Source organism: Henckelia pumila, chromosome 4 (genome assembly GCF_033568475.1).
Source record: "Henckelia pumila isolate YLH828 chromosome 4, ASM3356847v2, whole genome shotgun sequence".
Classification (NCBI taxonomy): domain Eukaryota; kingdom Viridiplantae; phylum Streptophyta; class Magnoliopsida; order Lamiales; family Gesneriaceae; genus Henckelia; species Henckelia pumila.
The window spans coordinates 36,716,440-36,731,869 of record NC_133123.1 but is presented as its reverse complement, the minus strand read 5'-3'; the positions used below and the strand labels follow the sequence as shown (position 1 = coordinate 36,731,869).

Here is a 15,430-nt window from a genome sequence, read left to right as displayed (position 1 = left end):
ATGAGATAGTTTTATGAAGTCTATTTTATGAGATAAATTGTTGACTCGACTCATCTAATGAAAAAATATGACTTTTTATTGTAAATATAAATTGGATCGATTGTTGACAGTTGTGAGTTATTTCATTGATAATTGTTACGTTTGATTGTGACTTCTTTGGCATCCTTTCGTTTTCGTAGCCAGCAGGCAGCAGCCACAAATCATGGTCTTTCATGCATGAGTTCAACCTGTTTGATAAAATAATTATGAAATATTAGTAATTAAAAGCATTTTTTAAGACGTTAAATTAAAAGAGACAATCTTTTTACTTGTTATTAAATAATCACGATGTGTCGGTTTCTTTTATAGATTATATTATACAACTCTTTTTTTTTTTTTTTTTGAGAGAAATTCACTAGAATTAAATATTGAAATCACAAGATACAAGAGAATCGAGCCAAGAAGGCAGAATACTGTTTGACAAATCCAAGCTAAAATCCGAAGATAAAGCCAAATGAGCCAACTTATGAGCAACCAAGTTAGCAGTCCTACGCATATGAGAGACGGAAAGGAACTTAGGACCATTGAGAAAGTCTTTAACATCCAAGGCTATCGCTCCTTTTGTTCCTCTTTCCTCCCCTGGAGAATTGACAGCAATGATTGCTTGAATGGAATCCGAATAGACACGAACATTGGAGAAGTCATTCTCCATGCAAAACTCCAACCCAAACCAGATAGCAGTAATCTCAGCCCCTTTAACCGAACCCGGATTTCTAATAGCCCGCGCTTTTGCCCATTTCACTCGCCCACGGTAGTCACGGACAACAACTCCTATACTGAACCGATTATTGGTCTCATCAAAACCCGCATCGACATCTAATCTCAATTGGCCTCGGCTAGGTGGAAACCAATTCTGCCTATAACAACATCTAGCCACAAGATCTCCTCCACTACTCATAACCCTCGCTTTTCGAAAAGCGCCCAATAAAACCACAACCCACTCAATATTGCAATCAAAAGGACTCTGAAAATTATTATGAGTTAACTTGCAAATTTCAGACCAAATGGCCGAAATCATAACAACAAAAAGTTCCAATTCTTCCTTCAAAACATATTTAGCAACCACAAGGCCACACTCAACAAAAGAAGCCTTTTTCAGAGAACACAAATGATTCCAGAATATAGTTCCTTTCTGTGAGGCCCGTTTCTAATCTTCTAAACTCGAATAATTAATCATAATCGAACACGAATAGCCGCGAAAAAGCGAATAAAATTTTTTTTTTTTTTTTTTAAAAGAGCCTCGCGCCCGCGCGAGATCATCATCTCGCGCGTGCGCAGGCTACGCGGCCAGAGGGTGAAGTGATAGACACGACATCAGATAATGGCTTAGCAATTAAATCATGCATCACGACAAATCTTTCAGAAATAAAACAGTGAGAAGAACCCGTATCAATCAAAACAAACGCAAGATAACCAAAGATCGAACAGTTACCTGCTATCACGTCATTCGGAGCTGCATTGACCTGATCCTCTGTCAGAGCAAACACCCTTGCCTGCTGTCGAGGAGGTTGGTTCTGATTTTGATTACCTCCCTGACGAGTCTGTTGCTGGGGCTGAAAGGAATGAACTGCAGAAGCTGATCTCTCGGGCTGAGCTGGCGGTCGAGAAGAACTGCCGCTCTGAGCTCTATCAGATCATCGCTGAGGACAGACTCTAGCAAAGTGACCCGGCTGCTGGCAGATATTGCAACTACCAAACACACCTCGACACTGATCACTTGGGTGGCGTCCTCCACACTTGCTACACGATGCTCCTGAAAACCCAAAATTCTGTCCGGAACTGAACTGTCTAGAGCCACCGAAGCTCGATGAACTGCTCCCAGACTTCTTGAATTGCTTCTCCTTCGGTCTATACTGATCTCGCCTGTTTCTGCCACTGTTGCCTCCCTCAACCCTCTGAGACTGATTCGACTGCTGAGAAGGTTGGTACTGATACTGGGATTGCTGAGGCTGAAACTGAGCAGGTTGATTCTGAAAAGATCTCTGCTGCTATTGAGGAGCTATCTGATTTCCTCGCTGCATCAAAAATCCAGCTTCGGCTCCCTTTGCCTGATCCATTGCATCTGCAAAGTTGTTGGGTCTCCCGGTATTGACCAAGGTAAAGATCTCAGGATTCAAGTCATTGATGAAATGATCGGCTTTGGCTTCCTCGTGATCTGCAATGTGAGGTGCAAACCTCAAGAGACTGTCAAACTTGCTCACATACTCCTCGATACTCAGATTCTCTTGCTTCAAATTCGCAAATTCGGCACCCTTTTCCTTACGATACGAGACAGGAAAGAATCGCTTGTAGAACTCAGTCTTGAATAAATCCGAAGTAATAACGGTGCCTCGATTCTCATTTGCTCTCTTGGTTGTGGTCCACCAATTCTTGGCAACACCCTGAAGCTGGTGAATGACTAACCTAATTCTGCGATTGTAGTGACCCTGCATGGAATCACCTACTAACTGACAACTAATAACATGCATTAAACTTAATACAACAAAATACTTAACAGAGTAAAAACGTGCGGAAACATAATCCATAATTTACATATCAGCTTAGTAAAAGTGTCAAGCTTATTCATCAGTAGTGATACAACCATATCGAAATACTTAAAAGTAAACATTATACAGCTATATCAAATCATGCTGTATAATTAACTCCTCAAGACCTGCTCCCTAATCCTGCCTTGAACCACCAGCTCCATCCATCCTGCGACCTGCCCCATGGAATAGGGTGTCCAAGATAACAACTAGGACGTGAGCGCTAACGCCCAGTACATAGACATGAGTACACATATAAATATGATGCATGCAACATGATGACTGGTAAAGGGTCATCTAAAAAGTCATGCTTAGAACCGGCGCCACATGAGTGCTGCCACCGCACAGATCAACATCTGGGTGCAACCACACTCGTCAAGTACACCAGAGTAGATAGACATAAATGCCCCCGTCGTCGCGGTACTCTCAGTGACAGACTATCGAGTATAGAGCTGAGCGGCTCTATAGTCAGGTATAACAAGGTATAGGCTCAACGTGTATATGCACATGACATATGAATATAGAAAGCGGTAAATCATATATCATGTCATATAATAATGCCAAATAAATGCAACATATAAACATGTATACTCACTGGAAATCTCAGTCAATGTGTACGTACCTCTAGGCTAGTTCAAGTATAGTAGGATCCTAGGTTCCAAGCCTATATTCAAAAGTTCACCGTATCACTACATAAATTCTATAAGCCTTAACTAAGCTAATAAGTACTCCCAAAACTTAAATAGATTCCCGAACCATACCTTCGTCCGTAGATAGCCCTTTGGAGTCGCTAGTCCTGGATGACTATAACCACAACTTGGTTATTCCAGAACCTCTATTATAACCAATAGGGCCCTCAAGTGTATATCTCACACTATATAACTGAAGAAGGAAACTCGGAATTCGTATTTAGAAATGAATCTGAGAAGCCCTATTTATAAGCAAAATTTCCGGCCCGGATCGGAACCACCGATCTCGGGATCGGAGCTTCCGATCCAGCTCACGCCTTGCATGCATGACACGCCAGGATCGGAACGTTCGATCTGACGATCGGAGCTTCCGATCTCGCCTCCGATCAACACTTGTCAAAACTCGTAGCTGAGTCATCGGGTAAAGCTGGCAGCCGGAGATCGGAACGTCCGTTCCAGGATCGGAGCTTCCGATCTCGGTGCTTTCGCTGAGCTTCCGAAGTGGCTGGGATCGGAGCTTCCGATCTGGGTTCAGAGCTTCCGATCCGGCCCAAATTCAAAAGCCCATATTCTCTTTTGAAGTCCAATAACACTCCAAAATTGATTAATTATCAACCCTTAATCATGTTTATGATATTATTATCTTAAAATGGAATCTGGGTTACTACATTTTCCCCACCTTTAGATATTTTGTCCGCGAAATAACATCTAAAGACAAATTAAGATAATAATATGAAATATCAAACCACGTTTTATTACAGCAACTGTAATTACAACTACATGGTAATCAAAAATACAAAGCAAACAACTCAGGATATTCTACTTGCATACGACTCTTAGTTTCCCAAGTTGCTTCTTTAACGCCTCGGCGCTGCCACTGTACCTTCACAAGTGGTATAGTCTTGTTCCGAAGAACTTTCTCCTTTCTGTCTAAGATACGGATTGGTCGTTCAACAAAAGACAGATCTGGCTTCAAATGAATATCAGTAGACTGAATCACATGAGATTCATCAGCTATATACTGTCGAAGTAACGACACATGAAAAACATTATGTATACTGAAAAGATTTGGCGGTAAAGCCAAATGATATGCAACATCTCCGATCTTCTCCAGTATCTGGAAAGGTCCAATAAAATGAGGAGACAACTTGCCTTTCACGCCGAATCTCATCACCTTCCTGAAAGGTGATACTCGTAGAAACACATATTCACCAGGCTCAAACTGAAGTGGCCTGCGACGAATATTAGCATAACTGGCTTGTCTATCTTGAGCAACTTTGATCCTATGCTTGATCAAATCTACCTTGTCTACAATCTGCTGCACCAATTCAAGACCCTCGACTTGTCATTCCCCGACTTCATCCCAGAATAACGGAGTACGACACCGTCGATCGTACAATGCCTCGAAAGGTGCCATATCAATACTACGATGATAATTGTTATTGTAGAAAAATTCGATCAAAGGTAACTGATCCTGCCAAGATAAGTCAAAGTTCATGACAGAAGAACGTAGCATATCCTCCAATGTACGAATCGTCCCTCTGACTGTCCGTCCGTCTCCGGATGATATGCAGTGCTCAAACTCAGAGTGGTACCCAATGCCTCCTGAAAACTACCCCAAAAACGTAAGGTAAATCGCGGGTCTCTATCACTGACTATGCTCACTGGAATCCCATGCAATCGCACTATTTCCTGGATATATAAACGTGTCATGCGATCATAAGAATACTCCCGATTATAAGGAATAAATTGTGCTGATTTTGTCAAACGGTCAACAACGACCCAGATAGCATCACACTGACGTGAAGTCATAGGTAAGTGGGTAACAAAATCCATAGTTACGTGCTCCCACTTCTATTCGAGAATCTCAAGATTCTGCAATAATCCACCTGGTCATCGGTGTTCAGCCTTGACCTGTTGACAAACCAAACATCGAGAAACAAATTGATACACACTACGCTTCATCCCCTTCCACCAGAATCTAGTTCGCAAGTCCTTATACATTTTCATGCTTCCAGGATGAACTGATAATCGACTCCTATGAGCTTGTAATAGAATATCATTCCTGAGCTCCGAAACATTAGGTACAACCACTCGATTAGATAAGCACAATAAACCATCTGCCTGAAAATGAAATCCAGATGTATTAACTCCATTGGCTAAACGTGCCAAACGCTGAGTCTTAACATCAGATATCTGAACATCTCTGATTCGAGAATACAATGCTGGCTCAAATAGAATTGTATACAAACGAATCCCATTCCTCACTTTCTTGTTCTTGAGCGTAAAACTCAATGAACAACACTCTTGAATCATATGAGATATTTCATTAGTCTGAAGTGCAGAAAGCCTCACCTGCCGACTCAAGGCATCAGAGTAAGATTGACAGAACCTGGATGATATTTGATTTCACAATCATAATCCTTCAGAAGATCCATCCAGCGTCTCTGTCGCATAATCAACTCCGCCTGAGTGAATAAATACTTCAAACTCTTATGATCCGTGAATATCTCAAATTTCTCGCCATAAAGATAATGCCTCCAGATCTTGAGTGCAAATACAATTGCGGCTAACTCGAGATCATGTACTGGATAATTACTCTCATGTGTCTTCAACTGTCGAGAAGAATAGGCAATAACATGTCCATGCTGTGTCAGAACACATCCTAACCCCTGACCAGAGGCATCAGTATAGACAACATAACCTCCTGATCCAGAAGGTAGAGCTAGCACAGGTGCAGTAGTAAGACGTACACGCAGCTCGTAAAATGACTCCTCACAATCAGAGGACCATATGAAGGCAACATCTTTCCGTGTAAGCTGTGTCAAAGGATTGGCCAACTGTGCAAAATTCTCGATGAACCGACGGTAATATCCAGCTAGACCCAAGAAACTACAAATCTCAGCAACCGTCGTCGGACGAGACCAGTTCAGCACTGCCTCTATCTTATTAGAATCAACAGATATCCCATCATTAGAAATCACATGACCGAGAAACACTACCCGATCAAGCCAGAATTCACACTTGCTCAATTTCGCATACAACTGCTTATCTCGTAACGTCTGTAAAACAATCCTCAAATGTTGTGCATGCTCATCCTTGTCATGAGAATAGACAAGAATATCATCAATGAAGATGATGACAAATCTATCCAGATATTCTCGAAATACCTGATTCATCAGATTCATAAAGACTGCCGGTGCATTCGTCAAACCGAATGGCATCACCAGAAATTCATAATGCCCGTATCTGGTCCTAAAAGCAGTCGTAGGAATATCTGAGTCTCGTACCCGCATCTGTTGGTATCCAGATCTCAGATCTATCTTGGAGTAAACATAAGTATCCTGTAATTGATCGAACAGCTCATCAATCCGCGAAAAAGGATATTTATTCTTGATGGTGACACGATTCAACTGCCTGTAATCAATACACAATCGCATCGATCCATCTTTCTTCTTGACGAACAAAACAGGTGCTCCCCACGGAGAAACACTCGGACAAATATATCCCTTATCGAGCAGATCCTGTAACTGCTGTTTCAATTCCCTCATCTTTGATGGTGCTAGACGATAAGACGCTCGGGATATAGGCGTAGTTCCTGGTACTAAATCAATACCAAATTCAACCTCTCGCACCGGAGGAAAACCAGGAATCTCATCAGGGAATACATCAGGAAACTCACTGACTATCGGTAACTGATCAATACCCGTACTACTCATGGACATATCAACTGCATAGATAAGGTAGCCCTCCCCACCTGACTCCAAGACATGACATGCCTTTAGAGCCGAAACAAGTGGCATCGGAGGTCGCGCACCCTCACCATAAAAATACCAGCTATCACCCTCAACAGGATGAAACTGTACCAGACGCTGATAACAATCCACAGTAGCGTGATACAAAGTCAGCATATCTATTCCCAAAATACAATCAAAATCTGTCATCGCTAATATCATCAAATTAGCTGATAACACATTACCCTCAAACTCCTCTTTCTTCTTCTTCTTCCCAAAACGGAACATACCTCGTGAACCACGAGATCCAGATGAAGTAGTAGGAGTAGAAGAAGACGTAGGTCCAGATTGCACAACAGATTGAGCTCTAGGCTCAAATGATCCACTAAGTTGTGCAGGCATCAACAACTATGCATGCCTGTTGCTGGTCTCCACAAGACGGCAACGGTTCACCAAGGTCTCATAAGATACTAGGTCATCACAGACAACAACCTGTGAGTAGATATCTTGGTTCAGACCTTGTAGAAAGAGATCATACTTTGATGCATCACTCTCATTAATATGAGGACTGAAAGGTAGAAGATCAAGAAATCGTTGCTGATATTGATCAATAGTCATTGATCCTTGCCTCAGAGTAAGCAACTCCATCGATCGTGCTTGGCGAACAGCTGGAGGAAAATACAGTTTCTGGAACTGCTGACAGAAATCTTCCCAAGTCACCTGTCCTCTCTCAGTACGTGCCTGAGCAGCTTTGGCATCCCGCCAAAAACGTTCTCGATCCTTTAGAAGAAATTCTAGAACTTCTAATTTCTGATCCTCAGTACAATCGAAAGCACGAAAAGTACTCTCGAGTTTAGACATCCAACTTCTTGCTTGTTCAGGATTCTCGCCTCCCACCAAAGGTTTCGGTCCTACTTGCATGAATTTATTGATAGAGTAGCGAAGTCTACCCTCATGATGACGATGTTGATCATCATGATGGCGGTGATGATGATGATGATGACCACCTCCCTGGCCAACACTACCGTGACTCTCGTCAGTCATATCCTGAAAAAAATTGCACATTAAAATCCCAAATGCGCAAGAATTACTCAAAACTAATTCTAAATCCCAAGTACTAATCTCAAAATCTAAGCATGCTCTGATACCAAAAATGTAGTGACCCTGCATAGAATCACCTACTAACTGGCAATTAATAGCATGCATTAAACTTAATACAGCAAAATACTTAACAGAGTAAAAACGTGCGGAAACATAATCCATAATTTACATATCAGCTTAGTAAAAGTGTCAAGCTTATTCATCAGTAGTGATACAACCATATCGAAATACTTAAAAGTAAACATTATATAGCTATATCAAATCATGCTGTATAATTAACTCCTCAAGGCCTGCTCCCTAATCCTGCCTTGAACCACCAGCTCCGTCCATCCTGCGACCTGCCCCATGGAATAGGGTGTCCAAGATAACAACTAGGACGTGAGCGCTAACGCCCAGTACATAGACATGAGTACACGTATAAATATGATGCATGAAACATGATGACTGAGCTTCCGAAGTGGCTGGGATCGGAGCTTCCGATCTGGGTTCGGAGCTTCCGATCCGGCCCAAAGTCAAAAGCCCATATTCTCTTCTGAAGTCCAATAACACTCCAAAATTGATTAATTACCAATCCTTAATCATGTTTATCATATTATTATCTTAAAATGGAATCTGGGTTACTACAGCGATCATCGGTATAGTCAAGAGAATCAAAGAGCTGATCGATGTCCTCTAGCCAACTCTCACAGTCAACGGAGTTCTCGGTGCCAGTCAAGGTAGGCGGTCGGAAAGATCGAAATCTCTTCAATAGAGTCTCAATCGGGGTCGCAGTTGCATCAAACTGATCTACTCCAGTCTCAATAGAGTTATAACTTGCGGCGGATTCTCAGTATAAGGAGGAGTCAAAGGTGGTGGATTCCTTCTTAATGATCGACGAGGTGTCATCTGATATCAAAGGTTAGGACACATTATCTCAAACTCAATCTCAATCTCAAAACCTCGGTGTCCAAACTCTGCTCTGAGTACTCATGAATCTCAAAGATATCCAATGACAGATAATAGCACATTTACATATATATATCACGTAATTCATGCTTTATAAATTAAATCACAAATCATGTAACTCAATTAATTCAAGAATCAATAAAGCATGCTCGCACGTATTTAAAATAATCATTTAAATAAATCAATCACATGCGAGAATTCAATTCATGCGGACTCGATCTACCCCGCTCACTCTAGTTCAAATCCAAGAATCTTATCGCTCTGATACCACTTAATGTGAGACCCGTTTTAATCTTCTAAACTCGAATAATTAATCATAATCGAACACGAATAACCACGAAAAAGCGAATAATATTTTTTTTTTTTAAAGAGCCTCGCTTGCGCGAAATCTTCATCTCGCGCGCGCGCAGGTTACGCGGCTAGAGGGCTCGCGGAAAGGCTCGCGCCCGCGCGAGGGGAGAGCTCGTGCGCGCACGGGCAAAACTTCCCGAGCCCTCAAAAAAACTCGCGCCCGCGCAAGGTGCTAGGCTCGCGCGCGTGCGGGCAACCAAACCCGAGCACCCCAGGCCTTCTCGCGCGCGCGAGGGCGAGCCTCGCTCGCGCGCAGGCCAAAAGGGCAGTAGGGTGCAAGGCTTAACCAAAAATGCTCCAAAGGTAGCCTGATTCAAAACCAAACTCAAGCACACATATAAAACGATATATAGAGCATATAACGGGTTCTAAGTTCTTCCCAACAAATACAACCAAAAGTCGAGTTCTAGAATAGAGTTCAAAAGACTCAACAAAACTAATACAAGTTCAACGGGCTCGACCCTACGACGTGGAGTCTCACTTCTATCAATCTCACCCCAAGCTAACCAAGACGACTCGGTCCACTCCTGATCCTCATGTTGCCAAGTACACATACAAACAAAGACAACGGCCAGATAAACCGGTTAGAAATATAATTTCTAAGTAAAAGAGACAGACATGCAATAACAGATAAACACCTCAGATTGAATTACAATAATCAATAACAAATCAAAATGAAAATGAATGTGTGCATGACTTCAAAACTCGGGACTATCAAATCAGATAATCGGAATATCAATCGGTATTTGGTTGGGATCCCGGGCCAAGTCTTCACAACAACTCACCGACACACCCATTCGGGGTGGATGTCGCTCAACTCAACCCCTAGACTTCAGAGCAACTATAAGAAGAATTCTGGCACTTGGAAAAACTCGAAATCCAAAGCCACTTCAATATAGCTCCCTAAATCGTCTAATTTCAAAACGAATCGAGTAATCAGCTCAATATGAATGCAAGTGTAAACGAAATAATCAAACAAGTTCACACAAGCAATTAACATGCAGTATGTGATTTTCGGGGCTCGAGAATCAATCGAACTTTAGTATTCTACCCCATTCATATTCGATGTCATCTTTTACCTTTCAAGTCCGTCGAGGATTCAAATCTGAAAATAACAACGAACTCAAATAAATAATCAATCGAATCACAACAAATCGAAACAAGGAAAACTCAATCAATATACCGTCTTCGATTCTCAATTCGATCAACTCCCAAGTTTGATCCAAACCCGAATCTCCAGTCCAAATCTGAAAATGAAGATTATACGGATTCGGTGTCAATCCAACAACTCAAACAAACCCGGAATTGAACCAAACAAACAACCGATAAACCAAAACTCGACTTCGACGGCATAACGACTAAAATCGGTCAAACCAAAAATTATCAACATCATCAAACCATGCTATACCATCCGTATCAACCTCTCAACCAACAAATCAATCAAAATCCAACCAAAATCCAACACCCCATTTTTGAAATATACCTCAAAATTCATATAAAATCCAAACTTCGTTCTTTTACCAAACCAACTTCGAATACACGATCTAAGATAACTCAATAACAACATACTCGAAGATTATCAAATTCTGACAACCCAACAAAAATCAAAGTTCGAAGATCGTAGCAAAACTTACGTCAGAACGAAGCCCTCGTTGCAGTGATCGTGAAACTCAACTCGGAATCAAAATCTGACGGTCGGATCGTGCGAATCAGACGGAAGAAAAGCTTGAGGAATCGTTGGCTATGGCTTCCACTTAGTACGTACGAAATGAAGAAGGTAAGGGGAGAGGTATGGAGTGATGGGAAAGGCAACTTGCCTTAGGATAATATATAAAATCCACATTTTTGCATTTCGGTCCCTGAAACTCCCAATTTAATTTGATTCGATTCCGGCTCAAAGAATCTCCAAAATAAATAATAATCAATTCCAATAATCACGAAAAGTAATTAATTTCAGGGCCTTACACTTTCCAAACATATTGGATCCTTTTACAAAACAATAAACAGTGGCTTATAGAAGCATTATAAGAGTTACACATTGGACACGCCCCCGAAGATGGAACATGATGAGCTAATAAGTTAGCTGGAGTTGGAATAAAATCCCGAGAAGCTTTCCAAAGAAAAATCCTGACTTTAGGAGGGATATCAAGTTTCCATATCTTTTTCCACCAAATTTGAAATGGGTGTGCTGATTGAAACTGGGGAGGGTCGAAGCTCTTCGTTTCCAAGGAATATCCTAATCGTACAACATATATCCCTTGAGGGCCCCCTTTCCAAAATCTCAGATCTTAACAAGGCCTCCTCGAAAGAGGAATGTTCAGTATTGCAATGGCCTCATGGATAGGGAAAATCTGTCTGACCCGATCTACGTCCCAAGAACCCGTGCTCAAGATAAATCTGTTTACCATCCAGTTTTGATCCCTTCTTGGAGCTATGCAGCTACGAAAGTGAGGAATGTTTCATTTCCCACCCTCCAACACAATCCTTTCTTTATGAGTTCACGACCCCAAAGTATAGACCTCCATATATAAGAAGGATTAGAACCTAAACGAGCCGTCATAATATCAGAAAACTTGAAATACCTGGCCTTAAGAACCTTGGCCATCAATGAATCGAGAAATTGAATTATACGCCAAACCTGTTTCACCACAAGGGCTTTATTAAAAGCAGACATATTTTGAAATCCCATTCCTCCTTGACATTTGGGTCTACATAGTTCCTCCCATCGCAGCCAATGCATGCCATTTTTATCACTGTTGGAGCCCCACCAAAATTTTGCACATACTTGTTCAATTTCTTTGCATAGAGAGATAGGTATCTTGAAACAAGACATAGCATAAGACGGGATAGCCTGTAACACTGACTTGATGAGAACCTCCCTACCTCCAAAAGAGAATAACCTGGATGACCAACCTTGGATTTTACGACAAATTCTCTCTCGGATATAAGCGAATTGCATCCTTTTACTGCGTAAAGAAAAGGTAGGCAAGCCTAAGTAGAGATCATGACTTTGAGTCACTCCCATTGACAGCACCGCTTTAATGTCTTCTATTGATTGATCTGAAGTGCTAGGACTAAAAGTAAGCGCTGATTTGTCATAGTTCACTACTTGCCACGAGGCCCGCTCATACATCTGTAGAAATCTACGAACATGCAAGTCATTCTCTCTATTTGCCTTGAAGAAGACAAGACTATCATCTGCAAAGAAAAGGTGTGATATTATCGGACAGGATGAAGCTATCTTAACCCTTTGTAACAATTTTCGCTCCACTGCACTTGAAAATAATGAAGATAAGCCTTGAGCACACACCGCAAATAAATACGGAGACAGGGGATCACCTTGGCGTAAACCTCTCTGAGGGTACACAGACCCAGCAATATTGTTGTTAATTCGAAAATCATACTTCACTGATGTCACACATCTCATAATCAAATTTGCCCACCTCTCTGCAAATCCCAATTTCACCATAATCTCCCTCAGAAAATTCCACTCCACCCGATCATAAGCTTTACTCATATCAAGCTTAAGAGCCGCAAAGCCTGTTTTTGCCTTTTTATTATTTTTAATCCAATGCATACACTCAAAACCCACCACCACATTATCCAATATTAACCGACCAAGGATAAAAGCACTCTGAAATTGATCAATTACTTGTCCTAGAATCAATCTAAACCTATTTGTGATTGAACGGGCCACAATCTTATAACACGTGTTGCACAGACTAATGGGCCTAAAATCTTTGATAGAATCAGGTTCTCTGACCTTAGGAATGAGAGTAATCAGAGTTGAATTCCAATATGTAATATCTCCCTGATCATTTAAAATTGATAGAGCTGCTGAAGTGATATCATTTCCAATTATTGGCCAAAGTTTTTGGTAGAAGAATGCTGTGAAACCATCCGGTCCAGGGGCTTTAGATGGATGCATATCGAATGTCGCCTTACGCACCTCTTTCGCTATAAATGGCTTGCTCAAATCCTCGTTCATTTGAGGCCTCACTACAAGCTTGACAAAAACCAATAAATCTGCTATCTCCTGGTCAGAGGGATTAGACGTAGAATACAGATTAGAAAAAAAAGTCCAAAGTAATATTTACCAAGTCTTGCTCCTCTGTGCACCTAATCCATTAGGATTAGGATTACGTAGCCCATATTATACAACTCTTATTGACTCGTTGAGTCTAATTGTGCAACAAATATGGCATCCGGGAAAATTAAAAATTTGAAGCTTGACCAACTAATTATGTAGTACATAAAAGGTTTTAGCATGTAAAATTTTGACAATTGTTTTGTTCATGTGTGTGAGATCTATTATTGTTTCAAAGTTTATAAAATTCTATTAAATTTATTTTTATGTATTGTAGATACACATCGTGCGTGTCAAGATTACTAGTATATCTATACTATCTATACTATACTATATTATAAAGATGGAGGACAATTTAGTAACTATTTTGGTATGACCACCTAAAAAAGAGAACACCTTTTAGTTGTTTGATTACAAAATAATCCAGGAAAAAATTTGCTGCTAAAAATTATTATTTTTTAAAGTTAATTATCACATGAAAAACCGAATAAAAACTTTTTTAAAAAATTATTATTTTTTAAAAATAAATTAAGCTAACATATTTTTCCACAAATTATACACACACAACGAATGTACCTCTTCCACTAATACAAATGATAAGTAATACCCAAATTTATTTATTTAGCCACTAAAGTTAGGTTATGTGTTTCATTAATTATTTATTAAGATCTATAATTCGGACCGTTAATTAAAGAAATAAAGTCCAACAATATATCCAAATTTATTTATTTAGCCACTAAAGTTAGGTTTTGTGTTTCATTAATTATTTGTTAAGGTCTAATGACACTAACTAAAGAAATAATGTCCAGCATTAGCTCCAACAAGATAAAACTCAATGTTTTCATAAACGATAATTAAACCAATAAATCCTTAAAAATAATTGAACCAATCGGATCGATTCAACCGGACAATCGGACCGAAATATTTTTATATTTTAAAATAATAACATGATTAAATGATATATTTTAAAATTTAAAAACCTTAGATATATATATATATATATTTTTAAATTTTCAGTTGCCCAACAATGTTTCCCCACTTGGTCCGCGACCGCTAAAGGGAAACATGGTTGGACAGCTGAAAATTTCTCTATATATATATAATATGTATATACTATCAAAGTTTAAAATCTAAACAACATATATATATATATGATCAAAATATGAAATATAATTATTTATATATTTATAAAAAAATAAATCAAAATAAGCTCAAATATTATTAAAATATTATGTTAAAAAGTTAAAACCAAATAATCACGGATATATACCAAAAATAGAACTTGTTAAATTTTAACCGTAGGAAATATATATTTTTATGGGAAATAATAAATAATTATATTTTTAAAATTTTAAATTAAAAAAATAGATGAACTGGTCGAATCGATTTTGAACTTGTTCACCAGTTCAAGGTTGGTCCAAGCGGTTCTTGACCAAGTTTGACTGAATCTGAGCGACGTAACCAAAAAAACGGTTTTCAGGATTATTCTGAACCAGATCTCTGACCGATTTGCGGTCGAACCGGTCAGTGTGATCCAGTTTTAAAAACAATAAAACTCTCGAAACCCTCTATTGGTCTATAATATTATTAGACTCATAATTTTTTTGTGACATAGAGTGGATTCGTCATGACCTTGCAGGGTTTTGGAGCACGAACTTTGACCAGAAAGAGGAAGCATATTTAAGGCAAAAAAATTACATGTAATTTCACACGAAAGCTGAAAAAATAATAATAATAAATTAGACGCCACTTGTAAATTAAATTTGCCCATATTTCATGGATTGTATGCATCTGATAACATTATTCATGATCATGAAAAAGAAAAGTGGTCATCTTTCTTTGTGAAGTCATTTCCTGGGGCTCAAATTAACCACCGGGTAATATTTCAGAGGGATATTAACAAACTGAAACAGAGAACATGGATGGTAATATACATTGAATCGTTAACAGAATCATGGC

General features: G+C 39.7%; 1 protein-coding gene across 1 annotated transcript; it reads right to left on the bottom strand.

The window, feature by feature from the left end:
• Window positions 1-400: 400 nt before the first annotated feature.
• On the bottom strand, window positions 401-937 carry LOC140860854 (uncharacterized). The gene has a single exon (XM_073263858.1). It carries the CDS (start codon window positions 935-937, stop codon window positions 401-403), a length of 537 nt encoding a protein of 178 aa, XP_073119959.1.
• Between the last annotated feature and the right edge of the window lie 14,493 nt (window positions 938-15,430).